The sequence below is a fragment of the Stegodyphus dumicola genome, chromosome 10 (genome assembly GCF_044657685.1).
Source record: "Stegodyphus dumicola isolate Sdum_Otavi_A_Nest chromosome 10, ASM4465768v1".
NCBI lineage: Eukaryota > Metazoa > Arthropoda > Arachnida > Araneae > Eresidae > Stegodyphus > Stegodyphus dumicola.
In genome coordinates, this window is record NC_140777.1 from 177,150,827 (window position 1) to 177,178,138 (window position 27,312).

At 34.0% G+C, this 27,312-nt stretch overlaps 2 protein-coding genes and 1 long non-coding RNA gene across 6 annotated transcripts in view; 2 read left to right on the forward strand and 1 right to left on the reverse strand.

Annotated features, from left to right (window-relative positions):
• LOC118197613 (putative chitinase 10) overlaps window positions 1-11,638 on the forward strand; it is a 95,926-nt gene extending 84,288 nt beyond the window's left edge. For both annotated transcript variants that reach the window (XM_085825919.1, XM_085825920.1), the window contains 2 exons: window positions 3,528-3,692; window positions 11,304-11,638. In XM_085825919.1, the coding sequence (XP_085682045.1) occupies window positions 3,528-3,692; window positions 11,304-11,585 (447 nt within the window). In that variant the 3' untranslated portion in view covers window positions 11,586-11,638. The remainder of the gene's footprint in view (window positions 1-3,527; window positions 3,693-11,303) is intronic.
• LOC146995211 (uncharacterized) overlaps window positions 1-27,312 on the reverse strand; it is a 361,401-nt gene that overhangs the window by 116,994 nt on the left and 217,095 nt on the right. The window lies entirely within an intron of this gene.
• LOC118197612 (echinoderm microtubule-associated protein-like CG42247) overlaps window positions 16,912-27,312 on the forward strand; it is a 31,306-nt gene continuing 20,905 nt past the window's right edge. For all 3 annotated transcript variants that reach the window (XM_035369140.2, XM_035369138.2, XM_035369137.2), the window contains exon 1: window positions 16,912-17,913. In XM_035369140.2, coding sequence (XP_035225031.1) covers window positions 17,447-17,913 — 467 coding nt within the window. In that variant the 5' untranslated portion in view covers window positions 16,912-17,446. The remainder of the gene's footprint in view (window positions 17,914-27,312) is intronic.

A 27,312-nucleotide genomic window follows, 5' to 3' on the forward strand; every position in this document is an offset into this window, starting at 1 on the left:
TTGAACTGAAAAGGCAAATTATTCTACAAATTTTTCAATACCTATTCAATTCTATCTTTTTGCAGCAATACACCTGAGAAGAGATTCAGTGGGGTGCTGATTTGAGGTTCTGGTGGTACCACAGAACTGTTCGACATGTCCAGAAGCTCAGTGGTTGTTAATATCAAATATCTGGGCTTGCGAATGTCAAATGAATGTATTTTATTCAAAGTATTGACCATCGTTAGCTATGACTTTTCCCCATCTTTCAGGTAGCATACGGATTCCGCGTTTAAAAAATTCCTCGTCTTTTCAGGCGATCCAAGAACCGACCCAATTTTTGGCTTCTTCGTAGGAAGTGAAGTGCTGCTTGGCCAAGTCATGAGTCATCGATCGGAACAAGTGGAAGTCGGAAGGGGCGATGTCTGATGAATACGGCGTGTGGGGTAGGACATTCCATTGAAACGCCCCAAAGTTTCCTTGACGACTGTTGCAGCATGTGGGCGAACGTTGTCGTGCTGAAAGATCACTTTGTCATGTCTTTTGGCATACTGGGGGGCGTTTGAACTTCAATGCTCGACTTAGGTTGCATCAACTGTTTGTAAAGTTGCCCAGTGATGGGGCATAAATATTAGTTCAGTAACCCCTCCAACTCAGTCTTCAAACCTTAATGGCCTTCCTTCGCGTTCTTTGGCGTTAAAATCGCCACTTTTAAAGTGCCGGAACCAGTACTCACTTGTTTTTAGCATGTTTCCCATATGTTTCCCACAGCAATCGGTGTCCATCAGCTGCAGTTTTCTTCAAATTAAAAAAAAAAAAAAAAAAAAAAAAAAGAGCTTCCCGTAAATTTTGCTTTGTTGGTAGAAATGTTCAGACGGGTTGAGCAGAAAGAAAGTTTGTTATTTACACTTCAGTGAAATGGAACAGACTGATTTTTTTGACGAAAACGCTTTTAGACGCTTTAACATGAATATAGTTTCAAGGTTGTCCGATAGGATTTAATACTAGTAACGTCCTCTGATGTAAATTCCTCAAAACTCATTTGTACACCCAATATGAGAAAACTAAGTAATAATAAGACATAATGCAAGGTATTTAATGAATTATTTTCTATTATTCTAACGCTATTTTATGCAGATTAAATTTTCTTAAAGTAAAGAATTTTAACGAAATCATTTAAGATTTTTCAGCACTTGCAATTACTCTAAACGCAAATTTCATTCCTTTAATTTAAAATAAGTTCAATGTATAGTTCTTTCAAGAAAAGGATACATTTGAAGAGGTTAAATAATTTATGTTTCTTCTAATAATTACAAACTATTATTACGCTTTCCTTCTCGAAACACTCAAAGAACGAAATAAATGGCGAATTAATATTATTACAGTGCTGTTATTATTTTGACATAATAACTAATGATGGTTTCATCATTACCTGCGACGTAGTTGAAGTAGTTGTTGTGATTTTTTGAAATGACAGCACTTGTCCAATTGGCAATTACAATATGCAGTAAGTACAACTGAGGAATTTAGTATAATTAAGTTCATGAAAGATTTTAGAAAGGAGTTTTCCTTTCTGTAGATAGTTAATTCTGTAGATAGTTAATTTTTCTAGTTTGAAATAATATGCAAAGCATACAGCATTTTCGTTCAGATTAATTTGTACCTTTGTAATCACCACAACACGGTAAAGAAGAAAACTGAAAGCATAAAAACTGAACTGTATTTTAATGGCGAACTATGGAATCTAAACTTAGATGGCAATTCATCTGAAAGTGTATTCGCAGAGTAAAAGCATAAAAACCTATCGCCTCATTCACGACTCTGTAGGTTAAACTTACTCTTATGCTGATAAAGCTAAAGTTTAAAACAGCTCCAGGAAAAATTCAAGCATTTTAAAAAGATGCCCCAGTACAGCAATTTGGAATACGTTTAGAGAATTTGTCGGTAAATGGATTTCTGCTACTATGATTCGTCATTTCATTCAATTTTCTACGTAGGGTATCAACAGATAACTCATAATGTAAAGAACAGAAAAGCTCAGGCAGTAGTTTGTTTTCGGTTTGTTTGATTGAAGGAAAGCACACTTTGATTAAAGTGCCTTTGTAATGTAAATCACTTGTAGATTATGGCTCTATCTTACGCAAGGACAGTTTTTCCATGAGTTCATGTCAAACAACTGTCAAAGGTGATAAGACAAGAAAGTGTGAGCAATTAATTAGTACTGAGTCAACGGCAAATTTTCCAGTCATAATCTTTCATTCCCGGGTTATTCGGAACTGACAGCCATTATCTGATTCAATTATGAAGATCTTAAGAAAGTCTTTCAGGATTAGAACTGAAATAAACCATGGTTATCTGTGAATAATATAGTCTTTATAAGAAGTAAGTGTACTTAAAATCCGTTGATACGTAAGTGTCATCGAGAGATAATTGGTAGGGAAATATTTACAGGTAGTTATTGATCCCTCGGGCTATTCTCTATCCAGCTCTGCAAAATTCATAGCATCACAACTCGAAAATAAAAACGTTTTGAACATATGCCTCTTCTTACATTTTAGGATAAATTTTAAGAAAAAATGTAGACGTATATTTTTGCTCGTTTTTTATTTTGCAGTAATTCTGAGAAAGAGAATCTTAATCCTCCCCTTTCTTTCACAATTTCCATGAAGTAACAATTCGGTTAGGTAGTTACTTGTTCGTTCTTCAACACACTAGTGACCAGCCTAATAGACGTAAGCTTAAACTTCCTCAACTACACTAACTATTATAATTAGTAGTAGTTATACAGTTCATATGTATCGTAGTTATCAGTGTGGTTTATTTAGTTTTTGAACAATATAAGTGTCCTCTACACCAGGGTTTCTTAAACCTTTTTCAGTCGCGACCTTTTTTTATCACTGAGATTTTTTTGCGACCCCCGGGACCCCATAATATTCACAAAAATTTTGTGGGACCCCATAAGTATTGCGCAACTTCGACATACGCGTGAGTGAAACTGTCAATTTTTTCACTTGTACTGTAATATACTATTGCAGTTTTAGGTCATTAATTTCTAATTTTAAGACATAGAACAATGTGAAAATTTTAAATAAGTAACAGACGAAATGACAGCTTCACGTGCAAAGCAAAGAAAATAAACGTTTATATTATAAAAAGAATGCGTCGAAACGTTTTCGTATTTTCCTTTGTCTGTATTGTCTTTTTTCAGATACATTATGTAAAAATATTGGGTAGTTGTAAAACTATTATAGTAAGTTCAAGAAATATTAAATCTGCTAAAATTTTTAGCGACACCCTGTTGCAGGTCCTGCGACCCCCAGTTTAAGACACCTTGCTCTACACCATCATAATTATACTCCTTTCTCTCATTTTGCAATTTATTTTTTCAAAATATCCGTTTATAAGACTTCATCAAAACTTAAAACAATGGCAAGAAAAGTGGTCTTAATGAATCGTTATTCCTTTAAGTATTTCGTTAATCCTCTGAAAGCGTAAAAATCCTTTGAAACATTTGTAAAGCAAAAAGTATATTTTATACGTCCTTGTAGGCTTCCATGATGCAGTTTTGGAGCGAACAAGGAGTTCCGCGACAGAAACTGATTTTGGGCGAAAGAGCGACCGGAAGAAGGTACCGCTTACAGGATGAAAAATCTCATGGCATATATGCTAATATATTACCGCAACCACTACCTAAAGATATAAGTTATTATGAAGTAAGTAAATCGCACAATCATAAATGTGCGTTTTCGTTTGCTTATGTAACATACTTATATCATATATGCATAAAATATGTGTTAGTACATTCGTAAGGTATCTATTTATAGTTTACGGTTTATTTGATTACGGCAAAGCACAGGAGAGCTATCTGCCTATGTGAAGGGACACCTCGATGGAGGACTTTCTAAGAAAAACTAGCTTGTATACAGGTTAAACACGGGGGAAAACACGAAAACGGCCATGCAGCCAGCCCCTCCGCCTGGGTTCGAACCCTGGTCGAACTACCTGCACTAAGCTAATTTACCGCCTCTTATTCGGAATGTACTGCTTTACGAATGCGGTAAGGGTGGAAAATATTCCGCAACACTTATGGCTGGACACTGGTGCTAGACAGAAAGTTAGAAGCTGTGTTCTCTACGACCTGAAGCACAACCTCCTGCACTACTTCTACAGAAACAGGTTTTCTTCGTTTTCCAGGAAGAACAGAAAACGATCCTCATTTTTCAAATTTTGTTATCAATTTCCGAAGACTTTTAACATTCATCGGACCTCTTAGAATCCACTTCGAAGTCCGAAATTTAAGTAGAGCAATTACTGCGGAATTATTGTTTAAGTAGACCAATTTTACTAACAAAGCACGATCTGGTAAACTTATCGTTATTATGAACAAAATGCACATTGAAAACTAGTAAGTCTCCGCGAATGTTTCTAGGTTTTATAACAGCTGCTTCATTACGTTGACAAAGATTTGCATTTTTTCAACAGGTTTCCAACGTAAAACGTCCTCTGCTGGCACTATTTGCGACTATTTTTTGGCGCTGAAAGAAATTCTCATCCCTTAAGTCTGCCACAAAATTTTCAAATTTTCTGATAACTGATTTCGCTTGTAGGCAGCTCTGAAATAGCGTTCTTTATTTATAGGTATTTTGTATTTCGTACTTCATATAGTTAAACTGCACGCAGTTTTATGGTACTAAAAGACCCTTTGGTTTAGGACAATCACATTTCTGATTCAAACTGATTTTTGTCTTTCAGTTTAAAAATTTTTCACGAAAGTTAACGGGACATTTTTCTTTAAGCAGCGCAGTAAACTCAGGCTAAAAGAATTTTGATTTTTAGTATCAGATACTTCATTTTTTAAATATTAATAAAAATATAGTTTATACTGAAGGAAAGTACCAATGCTTCATATGTCTTTCCTCAACTTCTAAACACTATGGCATGAATTGTTGTTACTTATATTACCAAACTTGTACTCATGTTCAATAATTTTATCCATTTGATGGTCCATGAGAGGCCATTCGTTAAGAAAAGCCAACGTGCATTTATTAAACATTAAATAAAAGTCCTATTTCAAACGGGACAAGCACGGTGCCCCTTGAGACACTTTTCAGATATATACCCTTGCAGTTGCTGGCTATATCTTTACTGTGAAGCGACTATTCGCTAAGTTCAAACTGCATCAATGACAAGACTTGAGAAGGGCGAAAGGACCCTTTTATTCAACTCAACAAGGAATTTACAGACGGCATCCCTAGCGCTTAGAAACTGAGCCAATGCTTTTGGCTGCAACTCAGAACAGAAATATAAAATTGAAATTAAATTAAATAATCAACCGAAGCTGCACACAGATAAAACGCGAGTTGGTTCTTAACCCTATCACCAATATAGACAAACCGGCAATTAATATGTACAGCCGTAAAATAGCGAGCTTAATCAGCGAAACAACGTGGTCGAACCGCAGAACTCGCTCTGTATGAAGTAACTCTGAGACTAGCTTAAATAATATCTTTCTACTTACTCTACTTTGCATGATGTAATTACAATAAAATACTTGAAAAGACATATCATAAATAACCGTGGGCTCATTTTAACATTTTCAAGATCGAGTGCGGATGACTCGTTCAATTACGATGAATATTAGTTTGTCAGAACTTGCGTTGATGATGAAACTGTTTCCAGTGAAATGCTGTAGCAGTTCTTCATGAATTTCGTGGACAAAAAACGTTTCACAAGCTCAAAAGAAGTTTCGCAATGTTTTGTGGTCAAAAGAAGTTTTCGTGGTGTCAAAAGAAGTTTGAGGGCGAAAGTTGGTGCAGTTCCTGTTAGAGCGGAAGTCGTTTCAGACGTAGTAACGGCCATTCTCGAGCAGTCCCTCAGAAATGATCATGACGTCAATAGTGCACGTGCAGTGTCATGACAGTGTGGAAGATACTGAAAAAAATAGCGCCCTTTTTCTGTTTAGGATCAGTCACAACCAGCATCTCCCTATTACCGACAGTGGCCGTCGCTTATCTTTTACACTGATTAGAGCCGAATATAAGACGATTGAGTTCCTGGCCGTGGAATATCTTCTGGAGTGATGAGGCACATTTTTATCTCAGTGGAACCTTGAACACCCAGAATTGTTGCATTTAAGCCATAGAAAGTCCACGTGCCTTCCACACAATTTCATTACACTCGCCTAAAGTTACCGTCTGGTGTGGGTTCACTTCCCAGTTTATTCTCGGGCTATTCTTCTTCGAAGAAAATTACGATAACGACACTGTAACAAGCTCTTTAACTATCCTCAGATATCGTGACATACTCAACAGTTTCGTCTTACTTCAACTTCAGCAGAGACAGTGTCTTGCATCTACCACTTTTATGCAGGAAGGTGCCCCTCCCCCATAATGCAGTCTGTGTGCAGATGATTTTGCGGCAACATTTTGCAGGTTACAGAGTGATTAGCCGTTCATTTCCCACTCTTTAACTGGCCTGTTCTCCCGATTTCAATCTCAGTTATTTTTGGTTATGGGACCATTTAAAGAATGTGATTTATCGAGGGAATCTTGCAACTTTGGTTGACCTGAAGAATTGACAACGTTACATGTACGATAGATCAATGATGATCAGTGGATGAACACTTGGTTCATTACCTGCACAGTTTGACGAAGGGGTCCACATTTAACAGTTTGCTTTACATTGCTAACAGTCTGTAACAAATAAACGATATTTGTAACTGGAATTTGTAGCTTATTTATATTTTGAAACAATGCGCCTCCTGGACTGCTTTCTACCGTAGATTCTGCTTTTCTACCGTAATACATACATTTAGTGTTGTAAAAGAGAGTCTAATTAGACATCTAATTAAGTTGGTAGTTGGTTAAGTTAGTAGTGGTAGGTTAGGTATTGTATTAAGTTGTGGTAATAAAATTAAGTCCTTTAAGCTAAGCAGGGCGAAGTAGCTTTGCTTCTCCTTAAGCTCCAACTTAAGTTCGGGCCCACCAGAGACCGAGCGTTAAACTCTCTGAACACTAGTAATTAATTATACCTGGGTTCGATTTCATACCAATGGGCTAGGTTAATAGTGTTTCATGTTTTTACTTATGGATAACGTAGATACTAGTCTGTTTTCCTTAGAAAGGTAGTTATCTGCCCTCATATGCACATAGCCCTCCTCGCACTTTTTCATAATCAAATAAACCAGACAAACCTAAGCCTGAAGCATGTACAGTGTCTCACAAAAGTGATGGGACACTTGTGCTTTACAAAAAGAAACTGTAGTAAAATAAATTAAAAAAACATGTAAAAATTTTTTGTGGGTGTGTTTCATACTTAAATTTAGTAACAATTATTATATAACATACATTTTCTCAAAATATTAATTTAATAAAAATACAATTGTTTGGAACGGAGCAAAAAATGGCTCACATAAGTGATGGTACACTTACTTTTCCATCAAATATTTATCCAAAAATTTTACTTTTTAAAAGGTTTTAATATTTTGTTGGATTTCCTTTTACTTTTAAAACATGATTTAATCTTCTTGGGATGGATTCGACTAATTGTTTTGTGATTTCTGGAGTGATTTTACCCCATTCTTCTTGAAGCACCGGTTTTAATTGTTGTTTTGAAGAAATGGCGTATTTGCGAATTCTTGATTCCAATTCTTGTCAAATATTCTCTATGGGATTTAAGTCTGGAGATTGTGGTGGTGTTTTTATTATTTCAGGACAGTTATACAGCAGCCAGAGTCTAACGTTCAAAGCTTGTGCTTGGGGTCATTGTCCTGGTAGAATTTAAAATCATTATGAAGGTTCAGTTTTCGTGCTGAGGATTTCAAATTTTGATTTAAAATGTCAATATACTTGTACCGATCCATTATACTGTCAATAAAAACAAGATCACCAACTCCAGCGGACGACATACACCCCCATACCATAACTCCTCCTCCACCATGTTTTACTGTTGGCACCAAGTTCTGTTTGTGAAATTCTTCTCTGGGTTTTCTCCACACCAAGATTCTACCATCAGAACCAAATATATTAAATTTACTCTCATCAGCAAGTATAACTTCATTCCAATAATCAGAATTCTTATTTATGTTGGATTTTGCGAAAGCCAGTCTGAGTTTTCTATTCTTTTCACTTACGAAGAGTTTTTTCCTGCTGCTCTACCGTGATATCCAGCAGATCGAATTACTCTTCTAATAGTCTCAGGATTAACAATTACTCCATATAATGCTTGTAAATCAGCAGCAACTTTACGAGCACTCATTCTTGGATTTTTTTTAATATTTCGAACGATAATTCGCTTTATTCCATTGGATAGCTTTGATGGTCGGCCGGGTCTTCTTTTACCCTGAATCATATGATTCTTTTTATATCGTTTAATGATATTGAAAACTGTTGAATGACTCAAGTTAACTGTTTCTGCGGTTTCTCTAATAGATTTTCCACGTTCAATATGCAAATTAATAACTAATTTTCGAATTTCAGGCAAAGTTTCTTTTCATTTAGTATTCAGGGCTGCACAGAGCTAAAAAAACACAAAAATTCCAAAACAAACTAGAGAGAAATACTGCAGAAGATTTTATAAATTATTGCCAATTGCTTTTGAGTAAAAATAAAAACATCAAAAAAATATTTTTATTGTAGTACGTAGTAGTATCTGATGGTGTCCCATCACTTATGTGAGCCATTTTTTGCTCCGTTCTAAACAATTGTATTTTTATTAAATTAATATTTTAATATTTTGAGAAAATGTATGTTATGTAATAATTGTTACTAAATTTAAGTATGAAACACACCCACAAAAAATTGTTACATGTTTTTTTTTAAATTTATTTTATTAGTTTCCTTTTGTAAAGCACAAGTGTCCCATCATTTTTGTGAGACACTGTATATCAAATATAATAAACCATTATATATGCTTTTATAGCAATGTTAACATAAAAATTTTCGATCATTAGGTTTACATATTATTTGAAGTGCATTAGGTGAAGAATTCTGAGAAGGATGACATTCTTGCATACGATGAGATAAGTGATAAGTGACGGAGGACGTGGGCACTGCCTTTTACTTTAATGGTTAATCATACGATGAAATAAGAAAATGTGACAAAAATTATCATGAAAAACTGCCATTTTGTGTAAATGAAATATCTGATGCGGACATTATATTACTTCTTTTTACGGCCTATTAAATTATACAAAATTTTTTGCTGCATTTCATTTAAACACATTTCCCCGAATTTGATAGAAATATCGCATTCAATCAATTCATTAAGAACATAAAAACTCAAAACATCTTCATTAAAAATTGTAAAATACAGAACAACATAAAACACCAAACACGGTTAAAATCAGTTGGAAAAAAAAAATTTTACAATTAAAATTGCAGTCCACGCAAAAACAAGTGATTCGGCCACTGGGCAGGAAGACATATTTTTCGGTGCACAAAATTGAAAGTTTACTTTTGGTCCCACTCTGAAAAAAGACGTTGAAGTTGGTGCACAAACTGACTTAATTCAATATTCTTCTAAGAATTTTAAATGCAAATAAATGGCGATCTCGTTAAGCATAGGAATACTCGAACTTTTAACTTGTTGACAACTCTACAACTGTTGCATGCGGATTGAGTAGAGGCATAGAAACCTTAATTGAAATATAAGAAAAACGTAAATCAATCACTTTTAAAAGAAAAAATTGCGCAATTTACCAATATATAAGATACAAAAAACTGAGGTCAAGGAGCCGGGTAACAGAGTGGATATATATACATTTGTTGCTTCCGATTGTGTGGTAACAGAGTGGATATATATATACCTTTGTTGCTTCCGAAGAAGGGAAGTGCACAACTACATGTTATAGCAGTCCTATATGCTAAGGCTAAATTATAGCAGTTTTATATACTAAGGCTACTCGTCTCTCAGTTATGCAAGATACATATATACGTACGTATGTACGTATTTCGTAACGTTTGCTTATACATACGTACGTTTGCATACAACGTTTGCGTATACATACGTACGTATGTATATGCAAACGTTACGAAATAGATCTCTTTGAATCCGTTTTAAATCCATTTTACTATCCGTTTTTGGAATTAATTTTATTATACGTTAGTGTTTTATTCTGTAGTACGTACAGATGCCACGCAAGACCATCATTCAGATAGATTGGAGAGATATCAAAATGGATATCTTCGTTGAAATATAATATCCGAAATTTTTCGGGATTACATTTGTAAGGCTTATCTTAATTTACCTAACAATTAAAGTTTGAGTTAAGTTACTTTCCTATCCTTTCTTAATTTCAAGCTTACAACTTCCGGCCAGAACGTATTTTTAGAATCGCGTTTGAATGCAAATGAGAAGTATTCAACCGTGAAGTTCTACTGACTTCGTGAGAGAGAATAAGTGATTCTGACTAGCACACGTTCGTCTTTTTAGGCTACTCTTTCTCTTAAGCTATTACTACGCTCGGCCGTATTTTAGGCCCTTTGATAGCTTCGCCGTTTATTAGCGTTAAGGGGCCAACTCTATTAGAATCTTGATAGCTTCGGCTATATCTTTTTAGTTTAATTCTTAGTTTTCTGAGTTTAAACCCGAGTGGAAGCTTTATTATAAAACTCCAAGAAGGAGTTCTGTGAAATTAATTTGGAATAATAAAGGGTATTTAACGCTTCCCAAGTTTTATTTTCTGTCTCACGAACTCAAGCGAGTATTCGCTTACCAGTTCTTAAGATTCTTCAACTTTAACTGTACCTTAAAAGTACACAGGATAGAACCTTACACAATACTTCGTGAAAGGAATTAAAAACCAAAACCGGTATGATTTCTTGCTCCACTAAGCATTCGCATCCATACACTTTCCGTTGTAATCAAGGTTTCAGCTATAGTTTCATATACATTTTATGAATCGGCAATTTTGAGCGGTGCTACTCAAAAGTAAATACATAAATAAAATTCAAAAACGCCTTTGACACTTTTTAAATTTCTGAATAATTTTAATCAGATCAAATAAATAAAGTTCAAAAACGGCTTTGACACTTTTTAAATCTCTGAATAATTTTAATCAGATCAAATTATAGGGTATATCTCCCGCTTTCCTAGAGTGCCTTCGTGGTGTAGTGGTTCTACACGCAGAGCCGGTATTCCAGAGGTCCGTGGGTCGATTCTCGGCGAAGGCGGTTGCTAATTTTTACTTTCTCCTGCTTCCAAAAAAATCCTAATGTCTCTACAAAAGGAGCAGTTTGTTATATGCTTTCACGTTTGAAGATCTAGTTGCTTAGTGCATTTTTAAACATGTTACATTACGTAAATATTTTTCTTTTCTTTTACAGGTATGTGAGCTTTTAGGTGAACCTCACTGGAATAAGGTCTATGATGCAAATTCTGGACCTTACATTTACAGGAGAGATTCTTGGATAGGTTATCAAAATCCGATATTTCTAGATGAGAAATCTGATTTCGCTTTCTTTTTCTATGGCGGTATTGCTCTGACTAGCTCATTATCTGACGATTATTCTGGACACTGTTGTCGCATTCGCAATCCCCTCCTGAAAGCACTTATCTACCGTTTCCTTGAGCTGGGAAGACCACCAAGCACATTTGGATGTCCATAACTGAAGAATATATTTCATAAGACTAACTTAAGTACTTAATAAATATTTATTTTTGAGACGAAACGTGTATACTTCAATATTCTAAGAACGACCGCAGCATAACATGTTCTGTTATATTCTTACGCATTTTCAGTGAACAACAAATAAAACCAGTTATGATGATAAATATTGTTATTTTTCCAGTTTAACTTCAGCATTATTAATCTGGTGTACCTTTCTGGTGTATTTATTGTGCGTGAATTCACGTAATTTATTGCGAATGCTTGGATTACGTATGAATCCCCGTCATCCACTCATATTTAAAATTTTAAAAAATACACCGAACCTAGGAAATACACCGAAACAAAGATAACGTTAAGTGCTGTGGCTAAGAAAAGTATCCGAGAGTCAACTAAGTATTGCTCTTAATATGAGATGTCAACAAATTTGTTTTACTCGTATTTTGGCAACTAATATACATCCAAACAAAATTTTCCTTTCCAAATTTAACTATCATGTACACTTATATTGTCTTGCATCTTTCTGTTATGCGGACTGCATTAACGGACACTGAAGGTCGCCAGTAGAACACATACGTACTAGACCAGCGTTCTCAACCTTTTGACTAACGCGTACCATCTAGAACCTTTAGTACCACCACTACAAAGTATTACTACCACCACTCTTGAACAAACCTGATTGCATAAATTTACGAGTGTTAGAGAAAAATCTAAATCAGGATGTTGGGGTGTTTAATTTTTGAATTTAATAGTTAAAAATACTTTGCTTCTTTGTGTGCCACCTATTTTTCTCGTGCTTACCATCAGTGGTATTTGCACCACCGGTTGAGAAACCTTGTACTAGACTATTATGATTTAAAGTATTCGGACTCATGATAAGATAATTCCGAGAATATCATGAGTTTAAGTTAGAATCTAAGATTGGAGATACCACTGTTAAGAAAACCATTTTTTCTTGCATTTTATTTAAACTTATTATATTGAATTAAACCTACTTCGCCGACAGCGCATAAACCACAATAGAATAAATGCATTCTTTAAAATTCACTTTGTTTACCATAGCGACACTCTGGCGCTAGGTTTACTTAACAGTATTATATTTCATTCATATTATAACTCAGAATGCACAAAATGTATATCATTTAAAGAATTATCTAAACGTTGCCACATGTTCTATTCAAATACTATAATAAAGCTAGAACTATGTAAAAAGAAATTAAGCAAACAAAACAAAACAGAAACAGTTTTTCACAGACGATTGAGTATTTCTCCTTCAATTAATTCAGTTCTCACTTCGCGAGAAGGCAAAAATACATAATCTCAAACGCTTATTTCCTCGAAAAAATTCCAGGAAGAATTAAGCATGATTTAATTGGCAATAATAAATGAATGCGTTATCTTTGTTGTTGCGAAGCTAAGTTTCTCTAGATTGGCAACAAATCCACTAGTCTCCTGTTTCAAATGTAAACATCAATGGCCGCCATTAAAAACAGGTTTAGCGGCAATTAAACAACTTAAAAATTGCTGATAATTCTAAAAATATTGCACACAGATTTACTAAAGGCATAAAATCCTTAACCGGAAGATATAAAAAAACATAATTCAATCATTTTTAAAGCAAAAAATGTACAATTTACAAACATATGACAGTAAAGAAACTGAGATCACTGAGCTGGGTAATACAGTGGATATATATATAAATATATTTATATACGTTTTGTGCTGGCGATGGCAACCAAAATACGAGGTGCACATCTACATGTTATAGCAGTCCTATATACAAAATTTCAACGTTCTGAGGCTACTCGTTTTTGAGTTATGCGAGATACGTACGTACGCACGAACGTACGTACGTACATACGTTCGTACAGAGGCCACGAAAAATTCTCTTCAGAATTAATTTTAAAGCAGTTTTATAATTTTTTTGAAGGAAACGAGTATTTTATTCTGTCCTTACGTACAGATATGATGCAAAAACATCGTTAAATTGCATTCGATAGCGGTCAAAATGGATATTTTCGTTGAAATATGCTGCCTGAAACTTTTCGCGATTACAATACTTCCTTTTTACTTCGTACAAGGAAGTAAAAAGGTTAACAACTCATTGTTTCTTGTTAGCATTCCTCTTTTCTAGTAGTTGCCAGAATAAAAACCAGATTCAATATGAAAAGTTGTTTTTTTCATTCGTAATTGTTTTCCAAAACAATGTATATGAGCCTTTTTTCCTTAGAAGGTCTTCCACGAAATCATCCCTTCAGTTAGGCAGATAGCCTTCGAGTACTTTGCCAAAAGTAAATAAACCAAACGTTTCTTACCGCGTGCTGATATAATTAGAAGCTCATAATGCTAGTAGTCAGAAGGTTCTAAATTCAAATCCTAACGAGATTATTGCGCATTTTTCATATTTCCTTTTTCGACAAACCTAATGATGCTACAACTGAACATTCAACAGGTGAGATAAGCTGTTGAACACTCTAGAGAAAAAAAAAGGGGGGGTAGACTTGGACATTAAATTTATATATAGAATTGTTCTAACATAGGTATTCTGACACAAAATGGGACTGTTTCTAAAAACGACATGCCAATTTTTATCCATATTTCAATTCTACGATTCAAGTTATGCCGAAGTACCAAGTTTTATGAAAATCGCATGAGTAGTTTTTAAAGATTAGCTCTCAAAATTTTAGCTCCTTGATGTTAGTTGAATCGGTATATATTTTAGTAATTTTTATAAATATTTCGAAAAACGTTATGAATTGTAAAATTTCGTCCATCACCTTAAAGTAGATTATTTCTAGGCATACCTGCAAAAAAATAGTTTTTTATTCAAAATTTCCCATGATATACATGAAGTTATATATACGTATGTGTTTTGAAATTTGGCATATTTGTTATAAGTAGAAATACGCCAAATGGGATTTACGCAGTTTGTTAAAATTATTTGAAAGAATGAAAAATGCAGCTTTTTCCCCGTTTCTGCACAACGAAAGGGAAAGGAAAATAGGTAACCTTAAAATCAAGAATTTCGCCAAGTGAATTATTTTTGGCGGGAAACGGGAAAATGTGAGACAAGATAAATTTTAAATTTCTCATTAAGTTTCTCAGCAATTTTTTTAAAATTTAATATTTAGTCATAATTTGAATCGTAGAGTCGAAATGTGGGAAAAAATCGATATGTCATTTCAAGAAAAAAAAAAAAAAAAAAAAAAGATTTTGTATCAAAATATCAAGTTACCTACATATAAATCTAATACAAATCCTAAGTCGCGCTTTCGGGACATGAAAAACGCAAAATTAAATTTTGTCAGTCGACCACGATTATTATTTATTTATTTTTTGCAGAGTGTACATTAAAAGATGTGTTAATATAATATAGAACGAACCGCTCTAAAATAAAACGTTCCATTTGAATGTGTTTTAAAATTAATGGCCTATAAAATAAGTACCGGTATAATAACAAAAAATAGGGTTTAAAATTTTAGTTTTTCTTAAAGCTAACATGGGATTTATTTATAACTTTCATAGAAATATTTGATGAAAGCTACAAAAAAATTCATGATTCATTTATATTATCAATAAGACCTCAATTTGTGTATAATTAATTATCTTTATTTTAAATTAAATCGTAGTTGTTTACTTTTAATTTCAGGATTGGCTTGTAAGTTAAATATGTTTGACATTTTAAATCCTGAAATTAAAAAAAAAAAAAAAAAAAAAGGTACAAGAAAGGATATGATATATTTCAACATTTAGGTTCAAAGAGATATACATAAGCATTTTCTAGTTAATACTCAACACTTAGACTTTTGCATTATCAGCCATTCGCGATAAGTATAGCAAAGAAGAAATATTATTAACATCATTGCGAAGAACGAATAATAAAAATTTTATATTTAGTTACTAAAACAAGTTATAAAGAGAACAAAACGCAGTAGACTACGTATGTTGAACGAGTTGAACAGTTGATCACCAATGTAAAAAGGCGCAGATTTAGTTTTAAAAAAATATCTGAAAGATTTCGGATTTTAAATTACGTCCAAAAGGGCGTTTTTTAACATTTTTGTGTTACCTTTATAATGTATTTCTTCCATTTTCCTAGCGTGCCTTCGTGGTGTAGTGGTTCTGCACGCTGGGCCGGTATTCCAGAGGTCTGTGGTTCGATTCCGGCGAAGGCGGTTGCTAATTTTTCATCTCTCCGACTTCCAAAAATCATAATGTCTCTACAGTGGCGCCCGAACTAAAAGGTTTGTGAATGATGATTCTCCGTACCTAGGATTTGGCGACTGAGTCCCCTAAAAACCCCAGTCGCCCTTTAAAAAGGGGAGTATATAAGGTATTTCTCCCACTTTCCTAGCGTGCCTTCGTGGTGTAGTGGTTCTGCACGCTGGTGTGGTATTCCAAAGGTCCGTGGTTCGACTCCCGGCGAAGGCGTTTGCTAATTTTTCATCTCTCCGACTTCCAAAAATCCTAATGTTTCTACACCTTTTATTATTAAATATCATTTCTTCGAACTTAACCCATAAAATTCAATTCAACAGCAATTTTGCAAAATAATTTTAAAATGAGCATATCTTTAGAATTTCGGATAAACAGTCTCGCGCGCAGGAGATAAAAATATTTTTTCTCTACAACGTTGCCATGGCTCGCTTCGAAATCCTTGAGTTGGTTAATCAAAAAGTTGTTAAAGTTTTACAAAATATGAAATCGATCATAAAACAAATTCGATGAGAGTCCAAATTTGGGCTTCCAGATGCCCACATTCACAGGAGGATTACGTTATGCAAAACTTGATGGCTCTGGGTACCTTTGTTTTATCATAATGTCATATTAGGAAATAAACTATTAAATATTTTTTAACTATTTTTCATTATATCTGTGGACGTGTACCTAATATGCGAAGATATAACAAATTTCTTCTTAAGGTTATCTTTACTAAGTACTCTAATTTTAATTAGCTGATTAACAGTATTCCGAACTTACTGATTTAACAGCCTTTAACTTGTTAAGTACCCCAAAAATGTGTTTTAAAGTTACATATTCATAAGATTTAATAGACAAATTGTAATAAATTAATGCTTATCTAATAATATATCAATCAAAATAATAAATGCATTGATATTCTATTAATAAACAAGATTTAGGCAATCGTTAAAATGCTTTTAACCTTCAAGCTTTCCGTACATTGATTTCATTAGTTCGCAAGTGCAATGCAGACAGTCACGAATCCCCTCTGCACGCAGATTCATGTTTACGTTGTCATGGAAACAAAAAATAACCACGCGCCATTGCCTGCCATATTACTCAAAAACGATAACTTGACTTACCAGTAAATATCTGCCAAATGTTATTGGTTGAGACGCACCAGTTAATTGCGCAAGTAAGAGCTTCACGCGCAAAATGTTCTTAGAAAGCTTCGTTCGACAAACTTTGCCTTTCACCATGCCGACGATGGGTGAAGGACGTAACTGGTTTGATGACCCACATGTCAACAAATCCTTGAAATCCTCGTGTGTATTAAAATGTGTTCAAGTAATACACGAGATTCAGACCTAAATCTGTTGTGTCTATGTACACTTACTGGAAATATTTTTGCTTCTACATAACTGGAAAAAAGACATTTTGACTCTCTTTAGCATTAGTGAAGATTCATTTGAGTTAGATGAATAACAAGTATTAGAAACATGTTGATGTCCTTCTTTGACAAGTTGGATACCTGCTTTAGAAACGATAACTTGGAAATTATCCCATCATCAAAGTGTAATTATACCAAATTAACAATGCGATGACTGTCATGTAATGGTTACTTGTGGCTTGTTTCATATTTAATGTTAATTCCAATACAGCTACTACAACAAGACAAACATGAAGAGCAGCTCTGGATTAAGAGCAGTTCGCTCGTTGGGAGATCTTGGAGACAAACGCGCATTCGACATCAAAGTGGGATACGGTCGAAAGCGTATACCACCTATAGGACCGTCAGGTACAGTGCCGAAAGCTTTGGTCGTTACGGTGTACCGTAATGGGGATCCATACTTTCCAGGAACTAGAGTTAGTGTGAATCCAGGCAAAAATTTTCATAATTTGGCAGGATTTTGTGATTATCTCAGTCAACGTCTGAAAATACCTCAAGGAGTTCGGTACATGTTTGATCTTAAAGGTCAACTAATTACTGAGCTCCATGAACTCACGGATGGGAATTCTTACGTTGCTTCTGGTACAAAGACGTTTAAAGATGCTTCGTACGGAAAGCTAGCACGCCTACAAACCGGCCAAGCGCCGGTTAAGCCAAACCCTGCTCCACTTCGCCCAGAAGATATGCTTCTGTACAGGTTAGTCCCTAAATCTAAGAAACGCAGTGATGATACCATGCTATACAATGAACTAAATCATTACCTTTTATATAAATTATAATTTCAGTATCTAAAATAGTACGTCTTCGCTCGAAATTCTAAACCAAGAAAGGGTAGTGTGAAAAAATTAATTATTTATTGGCAAAAATCAGAGTTCTTATCAAAAAATGAAGTGATAAATTTATGCCATTGAAAGTTTGTTCTTTTTTTTTTTAACGTTAAAGCTTTTCAAATCTACAGAATATTTTAAAAGACTTATCGTGGTTTATTTTTTTAATTTGATGCTATTTATATTTTGCCTTATTTTACTAAAAAATCCTAAATTTTTATTTTTAAAAATGATATTTATTTAGTTAAAAATTAGGCCAGTTATAATAAATTGGAATATATTTCTATTTTGCATGCACAAAGAAGGTACCAGAAAACTAACTGTAAATGATAAATAATGATTGGTAAAATTAGTAAACACTCGACTTAGATGTAAATAGATTTAAAGCACACAATTCAAATAATGAAAGTTAAAAATCTTCGTTCCAGTTAAGAGACTTGGTACTTTTCCATTTTGCCGGCGCAAGCGATAAAGTCGCCAAAATTGTTTCTTTCAATACTGGTATACAATTACATATAATTTTTATCTAGATAGTTCAATTTTATACCCTAACGCCATTCGCGGTAATTAAGTCAATTATGATGCAATCACCCGAAGGCGAAAATATAGAAAAGGCAAAGTTAAGGGTTAAATTCATCCATTCTAATGAGAATGAACTAGCGAAGTAAAAGCGCTGCGATTTTACATAATTTTGCAGTAAGCTATTCGTACGAAACGAATTTAAACTTGTATTCCAAATTAAGATTTAGCTTGAAATTAATGTATATAATTACTGAGAGAATTAGATTTTTGTAGCGTAGTTTACGGGAGATGAGATCACTTAAGGTCACGTGATAAGAAATTACGAATCAGGGTGCTGTACCATGAAAGCATAGTAAATTCTTAAATTAATGTCTTTTTACAAATTTTTTGTCTTTTTACAAAATTTTAAGTGATATTAAAATGTTTATACCTTCAAAATAAAAATTTCTTAGAACTAACATTTGTTAACATTTTTTATGTGTATACTGTGTGCTGTCGCCAATAAAGTCTGCTTTGCGAGATTTGCGCCGGCGAAACGGAAAAGCACCCACATTTTTTCGCAAGCGAGATTAGTTATAAACAAAAGGCAGAAATTTTTATATCTGAAACTACTGTTTGGATGCTTACTGGTACAATTTGTAGAGTTCCTTACTCTTTTTGAACTAAAATGAACGTTGAGGAGGATAATGAACTTGTTAGGGACTTATTTCTGAGTTCAAACAACTAAGACGTAGACTCGAGAAGGATTAACTACCCTTTATTTCACTCAAAATAAGATGAACAGTATGCCCCTTTCTTGGGCTTACAACAAAGCCTTCACTCGGACTCACTTAAAATAAGAAATAAGAACTAAATTAACTAAGAGACTTAGCCGAAGCTACCACAACAAGTATCTAACGTAGTTGGCCCTTAATTTAAACTAGCCGACGAATATCGAAAGGTACGTAATATGGCCGAGCATATTAACAGCTTAGAGAAATTTAGCCCGAAGGCAAACGCGCGCTGCTCAGGATTCTTAGCTCTTTTTCACGAAATTTTCACGAAATAAGTTGAACTTTCCTTTAATACTACTTCTTACTCATTTGCATTCAACGCTATTCTAAAAACTCATTCTGGTAGGGAACTGTAAGTTGAAACAAGAATCGTTAGGAAAGTACAATTAAATTAAAATAACTCTTATAAAATTAAAATGTACCTTACAAGGTGAAAGAAAATTTGTCTAATAATAATGGTACACGTAACAAACATCCACGTAAAGTCCATCATGTTTGATATAAAAACAATTATTTATGCAAAATAGAAGTTGAATGAGAAGAAATTCACATAGTTAAAATGACTTAATTTCTGCACTTGGATATTATTCTTGGATTATCAGCTTATAAATTCACAAAATTTTAATTGTATTAATGTTTCAAGTGAGCTTCTTATACGTACCGTGTCAATATATTTTTACTAACTTTAACAAAAATATGATAATTATAGAATTCATGTTATAGAATATATGTTATTCAAGTTATAGAAGTCATGTTTAATTTTTTTTTTCCTTTTATAACTGAGAAAAGATATACGCAAACATTTTCTACTTAATACTCAACACTTAGACTTTTGCATTATCAGCCACTCGCCGATAAGTGTAACAAAGAAGAAATATTATTAACATCATAACGAAGAATAAACAATAAAAATTTTATATTTAGTTACTAAAACAAGTTATAAAGAGATCAAAACGCAGCAGACTACGTTGTTGAACAAGTTGATCCCCAATGTAAAAAGGCGCAAATTAAAAATTAATTAATTAGTTAATTTTAAAAAACTAAAAGGTTTCAGGTTTTAAATTACGTCCAAAAAAGCGTTTTTTAACGCGTTGTGAGTTACCTTTATTTATTATATATCATGTTCTTCGCATTTAACCCATAATATTTAGTTCAACAGCAATTTTGCAAAATAATTTTAAAATGAGCCTATCTTTAGAATTTCGGATACACAGTTTCGCGCGCTGGAGATAAAAAATGTTTTTTCTGTACTACGTTCCCGCGGCTCGCTTCAAAATCCTTGAGTTGGTTAATCAAAAATTCGTTAAAGTTTTACAAAATATGAAATCGATCATAAACCAAATTCCAAATTTCAAATTTGGGCATCCAGATACCCATATTCGCAGTAGGATTACGTCATTCAAATTTTGATGGTTCTAAGTACCGTTGTTTTATCACAATGCGAGAAACATACATTCATTCATTTATGCAGATTCTTCATTATTTAACTTCTTCAAATATAATAGAGGGCGATAATATTGGGTGGCAACAGTTTGAAAAGTGAAACGGAGATTCAGAGTGATTCGACGCAAAATCGCAAAACGAAAACAATAGTCCACAGGGACAAAACCCCTTTGGACTCAAAATATTAAAAATACAGGGTTGGCTTAAAAGAAATATACAGAAAGAAAGCTTATAAGCTGGAAAATATTCCTTCAATCATGAAGCATTCAATATCGTTGTACATAGAAAGTGTTTATGTCCTTCTGCTCATGTTTATTTTTGTGGTATCAGTATCTCGTCAGTCAAGAAATATGGCTGCTAATCAGATAAAAAATGCTTTTAATTATTTTAATATGCAAAAACACATTTTTTACTCTTGGACAGCATTGTTTCAGAATATGGTATAAATGAAAAATCTACATGGTACATTTATTTCCATTGGCCGTTCAACAAACCAAGCATGTTTGGCACTAAGAAGGTAGTATTTCATATGATGTGACTGCTTTTTGAGCATATTAAAGGACCAAGGGGACTATTAAAGGACTTTTACTTTTCCATTTTCTGCCAGTTTAGACGATCCAAAACAACGCATCGTAATAGCTGCTGAAACGGTTCATAAGAACATACCGACACCTGTTAAAAATCAAACCAGATATGAGAGACTACTTGCTTTGGGTTAGGTATTTTTTTTGGCGGGGGAGGGGGCCTACTCAATACTTATTTGACTATTTCATCTGCCTTCTTACAAAAGGATCACACGTGGAATATTTATAAGAAACTAGTCTGTTATAATCTTGCTATTATTACTCTGACACCAGAGCCCTCAAAATTCTTTGTAACAAAGAGTACAAGATAACGCCTGTCGTTGACAAAATCCTTGGACACCAAATAGGTGACAGTACAATTTAGCTTAGTTCCACCCTAATTTTGAGCGACAACATCCCGAGGGGGGGGGTGGCTCCGAGGGTCTCTCTCCTACCTCTTTTCCTCTACCACCAGTCCACACTAGAGAACTTTCGCCTCGTCATATATTTAGAGTGTCCCCCATGCCGCAAAGATACTTCACATTTGTAAACACCCATGCTTTCTCCGGAATTCTAACCCCAGCCCTCCGGTACGGCAGTCAGAATCACTAACTACTATCTCATTTGGGCGGCTTTCTTTTCTCGTACCTTCTTTAAAGAACAAAGTACCCACAACTTTGAAGTTATTTGGTAAGTTCACAACAACAGTAGAATTGAAAAAATAGCCTCATTTCTTGACTTATAAACGTATATAAACATATTTATATATCATTTGAAGAATAATCTAAACGGTGCCACATGTTCTATACAAATACTATAATAAATCTAGAACGATGTATAAAAGAAATTAAGCAAATAAAACAATAAAGAAACAGTTTTTCACAGACGGTTCAGTATTTCTCATTTAGTTAACTCAGTTCTCACTTCCCGACAAGACAAAAATACATAAAATCTCAAAATACCTACATTAAAAATTACGAAGTATATCTTAAACGCTTATTTCCTCAAAAAATTTCAGAAAGGATGAAGCATGATTCAATTTGCAATATTAAATGAAGGTGTTATATTTGTTCCTGCGAAGCTTAGTCTCTCTAGATTGGTAACAAATCTACTATTCCGCTGTTTAAAATGTAAACAAATATGTCCATCATGTTATTTAAAAATTAGGCTGAACCGCACATAAACAGCTTTTAAATTGTTGATAATTCTACAAATATTGCTTTCAGATTTACTAAAGGCATAAAAACCTTAACCGGAAGATAAGAGCAACATAATTCGATCATTTTTAAAGCAAAAAAAAAAAAAAAAGCACAATTTAAGAACATATATGAGTAAAGAAACTGAGATCACTGAGCCGGGTAACAGAGAGGATATATATATATAAACATATTTATGTATGTTTTTTGCAGCCGATTGCAACCAAAATACGAGGTGCACATCTACATGTTACAGCAATCCTATATACAAAATTTCAACGTTCTGAGGTTACTCGTTTTTGAGTTATGCGAGATATGTACGTACGTATGCACGTACAGGCACCACGAAAATCCTCTTCAGAATTCATTTTAAAGCAGTTTTATATATATATATATATATATTTTGGAGGAAAAGAGTCTTTTATTCAATCTTACGTACAGATGTCATGCAAAAACATCGTTAAATTGCATTCGATAGTAGTCAAAATGGATATTTTCGTTGAAATATGCTGCCTGAAACTTTGGCGATTACAGTTCTTACGAAGTAAAAAGGAAGTATTGTAATCGCGAAAAGTTTCAGGCAGCATATTTCAAAGAAAATATCTATTTTGACCGCTATTGAATGCAACTTAAGGATGTTTTTGCGTGATATTTGTACGTAAGGACAGAATAAAATACTCTTTTCCTCCAAAAAAATTATAAATCTGCTTTAAAATGAATTCTGAAGAGAATTTTTTGTGGCGTTTGTACGAACGTATGTACGTATCTCGCATAACTCAAAAAACGAGTAGCCTCAGAACGTTGAAATTTTGTATATGGGACTGCTATAACATGTAGATGTGCCCCTCGCATTTTGATTGCAATCGGCCGCACCAAACGTATATAAACATATTTATATATATATCCGCTCTGTTACCCGGCTCAGTGATCTCAGTTTCTTTACTCTTATATGTTTGTAAATTGTATATTTTTTGCTTTAAAAATGATTGAATTATGTTCTTATCTTCCGGTTATTTAGTAGGTCTGTATGGAATATTTTTAGAATTATCAACAATTTTAAAGTTGTTTAAGTGCGGTTAAGCCTAATATATTTTTTTTCTTATGGCGGCCATTGCTTGTTTACATTTGAAACAGCAGGATAGTGGATTTGTTGCCAATCTAGAGAAACTTAGCTTCACAACAACGAAGATAACGCCTTCATTTATTATTGCGAATTAAATCATGCTTAATCCTTTCTGGAATTTTTTCGAGGAAGTAAGTGTTTAAGATTTACTTCGTAATTTTTAATACAGATATTTTGAGTTTTTATGTATTTTTGCCTTGTCGCAAAATGAGAACTGAATTAATTGAATGAGAAATACTCAACCGTCTGTGAAAAATTTCTTTTTTGTTTTGTTTGCTTAATTTCTTTTATACATCTTTCTAGCTTTATTATAGTATTTAAATAGAACATGTGGCAACGATTAGATAATTCTTTAAATGATATAAATTTTGTACATTCTGAGTTATGAACGGAATATAATACTGTTAAGTGAACCTAGCTCCAGATTGTCGCTATGGTAAACAAATAAAGTGAATTTTAAAGAAGCATTTATTCTATTATGGTTTATGCGCTGTCGGCGAAATAGATTTAATTCAATCCAATAAGTTTAAATGAAATGCAAGAAAAAATGCGTATAATTTAATATTTTGTACAAGGAAGTCATATGGTGTACACGTCAGATTTTTTACTTCGTACAAGGAAGTAAAAAACACAGTCATGTTAAAAATTTCAATTCCCAGAATTTAAATTAAGTAATTGCATACACACAATGCACAAAAACGTCGTCAGAATATGAAAAAGAACATTCGCTTTGCAAAGTTCACCTGATGAGCTATTTTTACCCAGTTTATGTTTGCTTTTGGACATTCTACTAATCACGCATGGAAAAAAATCAATAAATACTGAAAACAATTCATTTTTTCAAAAGGAGAATTTTGCGTAGATAACTTCAGCATTAGAGATTCATTTAGTAAAGCAGTATAGGGAAATTTAAAATATCCTGCGAAATTTACATAAATTTTCTTTGATTACCATTTGATTACGTCATTGCACTTACGGTTTACTCAAAATTATTAATAATTACCCTTTTATTAAATTTCATAATTTCCACTGCATTAAAATTTGCTTACGTCCATGCGTTTTATATTATCAGAGCTGGAGTAAACTTCTTAAAGTAAACTTCTTCTTATTTAATAACTGATTGTTTAAAATTTATTTATTCGTGAATTCAAAAAAAGGAAAATTGTTTGACTACTTTTATCAGAATACAGCGGAACTCCTGTTATCCGAATCAATTGGGAGCGGACCCCATTCGGATAATTGGACTTTTTTAAGAAGAAAGGGCCTACGTACAGAAAAAAAAACTGCTTTTAAAGAAAAAGAGGTTTTAATTAATTAAAATGAAAAAGCAACACTTTTATGTACCTGTTATTTAGCGTATTTAGAAATGCTGAAAGTCATTGCTTGCTGAACATCTCGGTCCTTTCTGTAAGTAAGCTGTTTAAGCTTGTCTTCATCCGTTTTCGGGCAACCAAGTCGCGCACCCGCTCGACAATGAGAAATTGCATGTGGTCACACTCGGGCTGACGCTCCATCCACTAGAATGCAGTTTCAAGGCCGGCAACGCTTCACCAACTGATGGTCCCTTATCTGCTTCATCTTTGACATTAAGGTCATTTTGTCCCTCGACACTTTCTCTTCTCACACTTTTAATAAATTCGTAATCATGTAGAATTTGAAACCCAGGGTCTAACGAATCAAACACCATCGAATTCTGCTGTATCCTCCAGCACTAACTTCTGAACATCCGGGAATTTTCAAAAGAATGTTTCTTAATTCCTCAAGTGGCACGTCATCGTCATCTTCTCCTGTCTCTTCCCTTTCCTTTTCTTCAGTTGCTTTTTTCTTTCTTTCCTTTTCCTTGTAGAGACATTAGGTTATTTGGAAAATAGTATGAAAAATTGGCAACGCCTTCGCCGGGAATCAAACCACTGACTTCTGGAATACCGGTCCAGCGTGCAGAACCATTACACCACGAAGGCACGCTAGGAAAGCGGGAGAAATACCTTATATACTCCCTTTCTTAAAGGGCGACTGGGGTTTTTAGTGGACCTAATCGCCAAATCCCGTATGTGAAGAATCCTCATCTAATACCCTTTTAGTTCGGGCGCCACTGTAGAGTCATTAGGTTAATTCGAAAAGCCGGAGAGATGGAAAATGAGCAAAGGCCTTCTCCGGAAATAGATCCGCGGACCTCTGGAATACCGGACCAGCTTGCAGAACCACTAAACCACGAAGGCACGCTAGGAAGGCGGGAGAAATACCTTATATACTCCCCCTTTTAAAGGGCGACTAGGGGTTTTTAGTGGACCCAATCGCCAAATCCTGGGCGTGGAGAATCCTCATCCAACACCCTTTTAGTTCGGGCACCACTATAGAGAACTTCGAAGCCAGAGGGCACTTTCGAAGCCAGAGAGATGAAAAATTAGCAAACGCCTTTGCAGGGAATTGAACCACGGACCTCTAGAATACCGGCCCAGCTTGCAGAACCACTACACCACGAAGGTACGCTAGAAAGGCGGGAGAAACACCTTATAGCCTTCTCTTTTTCAGTTGATTCTGAAAAATTCTGAAAGCGATTGAGATAGTCGGAGTTCAGATACCCGGAGTTATACTGTAGTATAAGATAATGTAACGAACATTCTCCAAAAAGATTTAAAAAACATGTAAGTTAAATTTTAATTTATTGGTTAATTATTAATTGTTATTTAAAATAATACGGTATGATATGCGATGGATCTTAATATCTAAAAAAAACAATTGTTATATTTGAAAATTTAATCTTATTATTTTTTCCATAATCCAAACACATCTTAACGCATTCGTCAGAAACAGACAAACCTGTCGATCATTTAAGCTTCTCATCTGTGATTACGTAGTTCTATGTTTAAAACTTCAATTTGTAAGATATATTTAAATTTTATAACACCTGTTTTAAGCATCTTTCCTCTCTTACCTAGCTTCAACATACAACTCCCTACCAGAACGAGTTTCGAGTTTTTAGAATCGTGTTGAATGCAAATGAGAAGGAGAGTAGTATTTAAGTTAAGTTCAACTGACTTCGACAGAGAGAGTTAGGATTCCCGAGTAGCGCGCGTTTGCGTTTGGACTACGTCTCTGTAATCTGTTACTACGCTTGGTCGTATTACGTGACTTTTGATAGCTTCGGTGGCTAATTTAATATTACGGGTCAACTAGTTTAGAACTGCGTTAGCTTTGGGTAAATCTCTTTAGTTAGTCATTAGTTAGTTCTTATTTCTTACATTTTAAGCCCTAGTCGAGGCTTTGCTGTACGCCCTGAGAAAGGGACCAACTGTTAATCTTATTTTGGAGTGAATAAAGGATAATTAACCCTTCTTGAGTTTACCTTTCTGTTCTTGGACGTAAGCGATTATTCGCTTAGCAGTTCACTCGTTTCCTCGACATTCCATTTAACGGAGTAAAAGTGAGGAATTTTAATGTAAATTTATTAAGTTTGAAATACGAATATTTCAGGAAATACTAATAAGCAGAAAAATATGGTAAAACGCAAGTTCTTTCTGTTAAAAATTAATAGTAGTAAACACATATAAAATAATTATGATTTCTATTCATGCAATGCAGAAAAAGAAAAAAAAAAAGACTCCTTCTATGTTATTACAGTTATACTCAAGTTACTGATATGTCTAAG